We start from the raw sequence: 10111 nt of genomic DNA, 5'->3' as shown, positions 1-10111 counted from the left end.
GGTTTGTAAGTTTATTATCAATCCCACCCACTTGCTGGTCCCCTGTGCAGTTCATAAATATGGTGATTACTACCACCACCATTTAGTAATAGATATAGAAAAGGAAAAAATACAGAAAATAGTTTTGTGTATAAGATAGTTGTGAAATAATAGATAAAAGATGGGTGATAGGTACTGTATGATATCTGTTAATATTTTGGGTTTTTAGAGTACATAGAGAGATCTTCATCGTAAACCAGCTAACAATATAACATCTGTATTGTTTCTAAATGGGAATTTCAAACATAGTCTTCCGCCAACACTGGATCTTGAGACTCAGATACCAGTCATATCCATGTCATATCCACATGTTAGAAATTTCCAGTCATTTCTGAATCACTTCTGTTCTGAATGTCAACCTGCCCCATCCTGAAAGACTGGAAGGTATCTCGAAAGTTTTGCGAACCGAAGTAGTACAACAGTGGATCCAGGCAGCTGTTTACTCCCGCAAAAATCCAGGTTGCATAATATGCTGTCTCAAACTGAAGGAGAAGATGGCATTGTTGCGGGTAGTATTTTTTTAATATGACTCCTACAGTCCGTACCACATTCAGAGGCAGGAAGCACAAAGCGAATATAACCAGACACACACCTATCATCCTCTGAGATTTCACCTTCACTTTCAGACCTTTAGCTGTGCTAATGTTTAAGCGAGTTAAGGTGTTTGCTAGACGGCTATAGCATGCAGCAGACACAAAGAAAGGGAGTAAAAACCCAAAGATAAACAGGATAAAGTTAATGACAAAGTAGGATTCTGTCAGTTTGGTCTGATGGATGGAGAGACATTGTTTGTTTTTCCCTTCTGTGGTGGTAGGAAGAGTAAAAGCAAAGATCAGAGCCTGGATCAGTAGCAGAGACCAAACTCCAGCACAGAGCTTCCTGACAAACTCCTTCCGTTTTATACAAGAGCTCCTGTTGAAGTGAACAACAGCCACATACCGATGAATGCTGATGAGAGTGAGGAAAATGGTACTGCCATAGAAATGTGAACTCAGCAGGGCAATCTTGAGTTGACACAGGAACTGACCAAATGGCCAGTTGTTACCCATAGCAAAGTAAACTGCCATCATGGGAGTGACTGGTGTGGCGATGGCATCGCTGAGGGCCAGGTGGAACTGCAGCGTGGTTCCAGAAGTCCAGCAGGGCAACCGGCAGCAGAACACCCACAGGCTGAAGGTGTTCAGGAGGAAGCCAATGAAGAAGACCAGGCAGAGCAGGATGGTGATAGACACATGCTGACTCTCCGCCAGGCAAAGGCCAGAAGCATTGCTGTTATTCCCAAGCTGAGAGAGAACTTCACCAGGCATCTTTTAGTTCCTTACACCTGTGAGAAAACAAAACAATCATCACAACACAGTCATGTGGCAGCCTCTGTGGCTGAAAAATGAAGCCAGCGGGAAGTGGCAAAAGCTGTAGTTTGACCGCTTGAGGCTGGCTCCAAAGAGAGTAATGGGTAGTTATGCTCACTGCGTTGCCTGTGTCGTGGGTGTCACACCATGTGTATCTTTTTGTAACCTGTTCAGCTGTGCCTTGGTCGCCACAGCTGAAGACGCAAGTGTATGGTTGTGTCGGTTTAATGATGTTCCCGTACAGAGGCGCAGAGACATACAGATATACAGAGGGAGATGTTGGAATAGTTTGAAAATTCTGGACCTTGTGAAAAACAAACACATGACAAATTCTTGGCTTCTGGTTTTGACTTCTTCCTCTTTTATATCAGCGTTTGTGTGACAATATTGTCTGAGTGTCGACACCTGTTGTTCAGGATAATACTGCAGCGGCTCCTGTACCTCAATGGCGGTTTTAAATACAAGTGACTGTGAGACAAGGTTGCAGCAGTGAATATAAATGGGCCCTTTGTACTCGCTGTTCTTGCCCAAAAATGACACACATACTGGTGCAAGTCACATTTTGGTATGGTTTTGGCCAGTTGTGCACATTTCAGTTTTTGTAACCTTGTGTGTTTGCCTGGGGTTTATGGACTGTTTCCCACTTACATAACCACCACAGTTCTCTAGGTGATTTTTGTTTGCTTGTTTTTTAAAAAGCTTATTAGTTGAGATTTTGTTGAGGATATGGCTGTTTTGATTTGCATGTAAATGAACCGGTGCTTACATAGCTCTTTTCTACTCTAACCCAGCACTCAAAGCACTTTACACAACTTGCCTCATTCACCCTTTCACGCAAGCAACCCTAACCCTCCTTGGGATTGATCAAGAGATTGCTGAAAATAAATGAGGCCTTAAATTACACGGAGTAACATTTTACTGGCAATTTTTACCATCTGTTTAATAGAATGGGTTGAGATAAACTGGGTAATCAAATGCCATTAAAGTGTTGTGTGCTGTTAGGAATCCTTAACTGACCAATCAGCATGCAAAAGTATTAGTATTATTGTCCTGCTTCTGGATTATTATTTTAACCGTTTAACCATTTAATGCCATCTGCTCCTGTTTATTGAGGACTATGAGTGACAGTCACTTCAGGCTCCCAAAGCCTTTGTTTGAACTCTGAATTGGCAGTATATTTAGCCAATTCCTCCTAAAAAGAGAAAGCTCATGGAGAAAAATCCTTTCATTTTGTTGATGCTGTTCTGCAACTGAGAAGTGTGTGTTTGTTTTTCCTTTATAAACACACCTACACATCCGTGTCCATCATACTGCTTCCCCAAAACAAGGCTTCCTGACATTTTACTGTGGTAAAACTGCACAGCAACATGTTTAACCTTGAAACCATTCAAACAATTCACTTCAGTAAAGTAAGAGTAAAGTACTCAACAGATTCAGTTTCAGTGCCTCGTGTTAATCTCACTTTATTCATTCTTTTTTCCTTTGATCCGTTTATTCTTACTGAATCTTTTCTATATTATTGCCCTTGCACTCTTTTTGCATTTTTTTCATTATTTATTCATAATGCTGAATGAATAATGAACAACTTTTAAGAAATCCGGCCACATTGTTCTACAAGAACAATGTGGCCGACAATCTCAGTCTCTTCAATCTACTTCAATCTCAGCACAGTTTGAGATTGAAGTAGTTTCCTTTGTTGCCCATGCTGATATGACTTCAGGCTCAGCTTTGAAACTGCCTGTCTGAGTACAACAGTCTGCGTTTTTTCTTATTTGTTATTCACAAATAAATAAATGTCTCCTGTATGCATCAGGCTTAAATAGGCTTATTAACTGCTTTGTACTTTCTTACTGTCAGCCTTTCTATGATCCTGTCTGAAAATTTTGAATTGCACTATCCTATATGCTGTAGTAATGAGTGAAGAGCTGCATGGATTCCAGATTCTGGTGACTCAGACATCATCCCAGCATGATGTGGCAGTTTTCCAAACAGCGTCAGTGTTCAGTGGAGCTAAGGTCAGGTGACATGGCAGTTATGTTTGCCTGTTGGTCTTCTTCTGTCTTCAGACTTTAACCTCCCTGGTAGAGGTAATGTAAAAATGATGTCTGTTTGTAGAATTCATGATGCCTGTGATTTCAGAGATTTTAGAGATCTGGATCCAAGAATTTTTGGAAGAATTCTATTAACCTATTTTAGATTCAGATATACTTCTGGAGCTATGGATCTATATGCAGTTTTGAATCTTGAGGTGCTGCTTCTTCTTGTAAACTGTTTGGATGTCTTTGTCTGCATGAGCCATTTGTCCTGCTTTATCTTTCTGAACAGTGTTTTGAAGATTTTCCTCATCCTCTAAGAACACCAATAGCTACCTGTTGATAGGACCTGTGCTTTTTTGTGGAATCAAATCCTGTATCTGTGATTGGTTTACTTTTCTATCTCTCACTGAACTGATCTTCCAATAGTGAGCTCACCTTTGGTCTGCCTGTTCCTGCATTTGATGCAACTGATTCAGTTTCCACAAAGAGTTTTACAGCTTCACATGCTTAACTCTTACCAACCTTGTGTCTAAGATCAAATTAACAGCTCTTCTGACACTTTTAGATGCCATACTGTCCACTATAACTGTTTACATTTAAGAGTGTTTTTTGGAACAATGAGTTGATAAAATCAGTTTCATCTCCTTAACTCAAGGAAATTTGACCTTTGGTTCGGAGGGGCACTAAAGTACATCGGTTTTCTTGCTCATTAGTCCACAGTCTGAAATATTAATGTTCTTTTATTTTTACAGTTAGAACTGTACTTGTGTAATTTCTCACAGTTTCTTATTATTTCTAAGCTTACATGAAAATGTGAAAGATTTCCTTGGCTACAATCATACATATGTGACGCATATATATGAATTAACCACATGCTTTAAAGCAAAAGCAAAACATGTAAAATATGTAAGTCTTGTACTTTCTTGTAATTGCAATTGTTTTTTAAAGATCTTACCAGAGCTGAAGTTATCCTCAGTAATTTGTATCCAGTAACACAATGACTGCTTCTCTTGAGGAGTGTCAGCATGTAGAGTTGTTAGGGGCGGAGCGCTACAGTGACAACTACTGACAGCAGCTTTTTTTCTGTTTCAGAAAGCTGCCAACTATGTCAGGACTCAAAGTAACAATTTCCTTAAATGTGCCTTGTGTAGATGACGTGATCAGCTGTTTCGTATTACAACACATATTCTTGTTACTGCTCGAGGGCATAACCATCAATATCCTCGCATCTTTTCATGATTTCATGTTTTTCCGTCTGACCAGATGCAGCTTTCTGCACCATCTTCTCACCATCCTTATACTGATCACCACAATATGTTTAAGTGCTAAAAGAGACATAATTTCCTTCCTTGTTAGTCAAAGTAATTATGAAGTACTCAGAGGGTGTAGCAGCCGTGAAGTGTCTTGAAACAACAACTCTAATCTCCACATTTTTTTTGTTTTTCACACTTTTTTTGTAACACAGTTTCAGTTTATTCTCAAAATGACCAATAATAACTTTGTTTCTCTCAATATGGCCCTCATACTTCACTGCGGTTAAAGGTAAACATTCTTTTTAACATTGCACCAGCACTGTTAAGAGTCTCCTTCTGTGACTTCTCTTAGAGAAAGACTGACTGGCTACAGCTGCCTGTTGGGATGCCCATCAGACAAAGCAGTCTTTTTTTCTGTTTCAGTTCTCTTTAGATTTTTCAGTGAATGGATCTATACAAAGATAAGACTGCTGCTATATAACTGATAAATAATTAATCAAATCTTCCTTCTGTTTACGTTCTAATAGAGTTCTTCATTAAAACACATTTAAAAACTCAACCAAAGAAAAAGTGTCAGGAGTGCACACTAACGTGTGTGCCTCTGCAGTATGCAGCTTTTCACATGAAATGAAAAAGCAGTTGCAACAGAAACTAATGTGAATTGTGAACTCTTTTACTTTTTTGCAATCTGCAGTTTCATCAGACCACATGAGCCCGAGACCTCCGTTTCCACCCACAGAGAAAAAAATCAGACTCTTTAAGAGAATGAATTTCTTATTGCTGATTTTATGAGGGGTACTTCATATACAAAGTATATTTATTGTCTTGTGTTTCTGTCTGTTTTGTGACTCTTAAAAAAAAAGGATTTTGAGAATTTAACCAAGATAAACTGCCTCCGCTGTTCTCTACAAAAGCCTTGTGTAGATTGTCGGCTCGGATCTGTCTTGTGATACAACATAAATCCACTTTACTGCACGAGGATGTAACCATTGATTTACAGGCATATGTCTTATAAGCTCTGAAAAGCAACAGAATGCAGTGCCTTGTTGGTGCTTTTCAAAGCACAGCACATAACACAAAGCAACAGAAAAAAGTTTTTGCAAGTGACCTAAACACACTTTCCTACATTTTTTTTGGTGCAGATTTTACATGTGCCTTTAATATTTTCCAGTCATGTCAAGAAAGGCATGGAGTATGATTTTATTTTGTACAATATTAGATCTGGATTGTCACAGTAAAGCATTCAGCAATAGTTTCATTCCAGAAACCCCGGTAGCAACCCTCTGTTAGCTGAATATCATGTTGGAAACGTTCTCCTTTGTTACTCACCATGCACAGACTTTTCAAATATGAATGTAGGAAATGGATTTTCAGTGACATGCAGCAGCCCATTTTCTGTTTTGTTTTTTGTTTTTTTTAAACTACTTCCCTGTATGCAGGTGATTAAGTTTTCACAGAGCCACTTGAATGCTTTTCAAGCTTAAGGCTTGGTTGCTTACAGACGTAGTCGAAAACCATCGTCCTTACATACACATGCAAACAGCAGACCGCTTTTACCAATAAGTCTTAATTTCCTTTTGTGCTATATGCTTTGACTTCTGGTCCAAAAATACTGGTCAACAAACACAAAATGTATAATAAAGTTCATCAGAAGAACTAATGTCCTAGAGAAAAACTAGGTACAGGTTTGAAATCATTGTGAAAATAACTAACAGAAAAGTACCTCTGATGATTATTACCTGCTGACCTGTGTAATGGATGAATGCTGGAAAGTTGCATTGAGCATGGAGCTGAACATTTTTACTGCCACCACACTGATATGCAGAGAATGAAGGGTGACTCTAAGAAACCAAGAAATACTGCAGACACATATGGTGCTAAATTTTCAGCCATAACACAGGGCCACCCGACAGTATGTCATCTTAGCCGTCTTTCTGATTCTAAAAGGACCAAAATTTACTAAATTAATTTCATGGTGTTTTAAGTGACATGAAACGACCTTAAATCTATCAGAAAAGTGTACTAAGGTCTCAGGCAACACTGTAACCAAAGAAGCCACCATGTTTGGCGTCACGTTTCAGACCTGAAAGCTAGATTTTTTTTTAAATATACATGCTATGTTTAGTGAGCAGGTGCTTCAATGGTGACTTGCAGTTCTTTAATGAAACCCGTGTGGCCTGAAAAACACTTGCTCTTTCACTATGAAAGAAGAGACATGTCCTTTTGCAGATGACAAACTACACAAAGAAGGAGATGCAGTGTGTGTGTATTAGCAGATATTACTTGTGAATTCAAAGAGTTCCTGTTTTGTCCTGTTATGCCACTATTTGGTTTGTGAAGAAGTCCAGTACTCAAGACATAATCCAGCATAGCTAGTAACATTTTAAAATGCTGTGAGGGGCAGACCAAAATCATCTTTCATCTGTCTGATGGATCCATTTATATTAAAATAATGTTGGAGAGAAGTAGTCTACTATTGAACTGCGTCAGCTGTAAACACATGGAGAAACCTGTTCCAATTTCTAGTCTTAGTGTGAAAAAGTATGCTTTGCATCTTCTGTTGACAACGGACCTGCTTTTATTAGTAACACATGCCAGGGACACATGATAGTGTGTAGAGGATGTGAGAGTCAGTAGGGAATTGCCAGGTAACCTAATGGAAAAACAATAAGGGGAACAAAAACGGTGCATATTTCCAGCTGGGGAAATATTGTCAACATTGTGGTATAATGTAGAATCCTGGATAGTACAGACAGAATAACACTGTATGCTCTGTCTGAGGGCAGACAGTACACTGCTTTTTACAGAATGTGTTCTGCAGTCTTTTCTTAAACTGATGCATTTATTTGCAGCTTTCAGACGTCTGAGATTTGTTTGGACTGCTTCATATTATTCTGTGTTATTTGTGTTATTGTGTTATAATGTTATAATATAAGAATATGTAAAGCGCTTTGGGGTCCTTAGGGACTAAGTAAAGCGCTATACAAATACAAGCCATTTACAGTTTACCATGTTATACATTACAGTGACAAAAGGATTTGTCCCCTTGCAAATTTTCAGTTTTTTGTATACTTTTCACACTTAAATATTGTAGATAATGAAAAAAAAGTAATATTACAGAAAGCTAACCCACATAAATGAAAATGCAGTTTTGAAATGATGATCTATTTTTTAAACATAATTTCCCTCTAAAGTTAATACCTGTTTTTTCCACCCTTGGCAGCACAAACTGCAATCAAGTGTTTGATACTTGATAATGACTCTTTCACATCCCTGTGGAGGAATTTGAGGTGGCTCCTTTTGCAGAATTATTTTATTTTGGTCACACTGGAGCACGAACGAACAGTTTGAATGATGTCAATAGCAATTTAGTCTGGCCTTTTAGGACTAGGCTACTCTAAACCCTTCTTTTTCTTCCTTTTTGAGTGATTCAGGAGTGCACTTGCTGGTGTGTTTTGAATCACTGCCCTGCTGAATAACTCTGCTTAATTACAGTTAACAAGGAAGGCAATTACTTTTTCACACCAGGCCAGGTAGGTTTGGATAGCTTTTATCCCTTAATAAATAAAATCATAATTTAAAACCTGCATTTTGTCTGCATTTTACTTGTGTTGTCTTTATCTGATATTAAAATGTTCTCAATGATGATGATGATGAGGAAATATACAGAAAACTAAGAAAAATCGAAGGGAGTCTGTTTACTGTATACTGTCCACATGGGTCACACTTATTGCTCTCCACCCTGTTTGGTCACATTCTGTTCTCTTTTTACTCAGCTTATCTCGGTATTGCATAGGAACTGAAAGATCAGAGTCACAGTATCTGTAAATACACATTATACTACAAGTGTTTCCAGGATTGTTTTTAAGGGCTTGTACAGAATGGATCACAAACAACAACATGAGGGCACAGGAAATAAAAATATTTGTTTAAATACACTGAGGACAGTTTTGAGGCATGAAGAAGGTTCGGCCCTGTGCTCTCATATCGATGTATGTCATTAAAATAAGCTGCACAAAAGTTTAAACATTGTTTAGTATTGAATAAACATTTTGCAAAGAGAAAACATTTAAGCATCAAAATACACTTTAGGAACCTAGAGTGAAAGTACTCATTATTGATGGAGATTATTTTAAGTATTTGTATGCTGCTTGGTACCTTTATCTACAAGTACAAAATGCAACATTTGCAAACAGCATGAAATAGCCAAATAAGGTATACTGGAAGTGCAGAGTACATTCAAATATCAAAGTATATGTACGAAGTTACATTGCTACCCATGCTATCAGTGGCACTAGGCACTGTGAGATTACAGTACTGCAGTGCAGGGGCACTGGGAGAGACCAATCATCTGCATTACAGTCAAAGTACAAAACAAATACCCTACAAAAGTATTTATTTTTTAAATACGCTGCAGTAGGATTACAATGCCTACTAAAGTATTTGGACGATCTTAAAATACGATGAGTCAGAAATAACATTACTTCTGAAGAAACAGCAAAAACTGTTTTACAAAATAAGTTCAGATTGATGAGGAAAAAAAGTACTTGTACTCTTATTTTCTGTAGAATAAAGTTACTTTTTAAAATATGGTTTGGCACCATTTTGCTCACAGCACTAATTAGGACCTCAACCAGTTTATGTAACAGCTGTGTTGAAACCTCTGGGTACAACACAAAAAAGCACAAAAGCTTAGTAAGGCTTCATTAAACTTGCAAGTAATGAGGCAAAACATTTGCCATTAATACTGTTGCTGAGTCAACATATACATATGTCAAAATGTGACAATCAGAGTGCAATGAGCCTTTTGTCTGACATTAAGTTACTTTTACATCTTTTGCGTGAAAAAATTCATCTCATTTACGTTTTAACTATATTAATGAGATTTACTGAAGCCTAGGCAACAATTCCCAAACTTCAGATGTTGTTCTTGTTGTACAACAACTGAAAAGAAATACTTCATCAAAACTGCCATTTGGATTAAAAAAAAAAAAATCCTTTTTTTCAGCTGGTCTGTGTGCAGAGGAATACCTGAGAGCTAGAGGATACACAGTGAGAACACATCACTGTATATGCATGTGTGTGTGGTGAGGATAATTAAGGTTTTATCATATTTGAGTAAAAAAGACCCACTGATGAAGAAAACAGACTCGTCAGAGGCATCACTGATCATTTTTGTTTCACTGTGTGTGTGTGTGTCCCACTCACTCATGCAGTTTCCAGTGGTCTCGGAGCAGATCCGTACTTGGTAATTCTCACTGTAATCCCTGTTTTTCTGCTTTGTTTTTTCAAAGTGTAACAAATGCGCAGGGACATCTAATTGACATGTTCATGCTTGTGTGAGATCTTACCAGAGTCAAAGTCTTCAGCATGTCGAAATCTGCCTCTATGTTTGGCTGTTGGTAAGTTAACCAATGGGGTTTACACACATCAG

The 10111-nt window shown here is 38.0% G+C and overlaps 1 protein-coding gene across 1 annotated transcript; it reads right to left on the bottom strand.

Annotated features, from left to right (window-relative positions):
• Nucleotides 1-211: 211 nt before the first annotated feature.
• On the bottom strand, nt 212-9959 carry LOC134639299 (P2Y purinoceptor 2). The gene is made up of 2 exons (XM_063490418.1): nt 9886-9959; nt 212-1363 (listed from the first exon to the last, which is right to left on the bottom strand). The coding sequence occupies exon 2, from the start codon at nt 1344-1346 to the stop codon at nt 351-353; it is 996 nt and encodes a 331-aa protein (XP_063346488.1). The 5' UTR covers nt 1347-1363; nt 9886-9959; the 3' UTR covers nt 212-350.
• Nucleotides 9960-10111: the final 152 nt, after the last annotated feature.

Source organism: Pelmatolapia mariae, linkage group LG12, assembly GCF_036321145.2.
Source record: "Pelmatolapia mariae isolate MD_Pm_ZW linkage group LG12, Pm_UMD_F_2, whole genome shotgun sequence".
NCBI classification, from domain to species: domain Eukaryota; kingdom Metazoa; phylum Chordata; class Actinopteri; order Cichliformes; family Cichlidae; genus Pelmatolapia; species Pelmatolapia mariae.
This window is presented reverse-complemented; position numbering and strand designations above follow the sequence as displayed.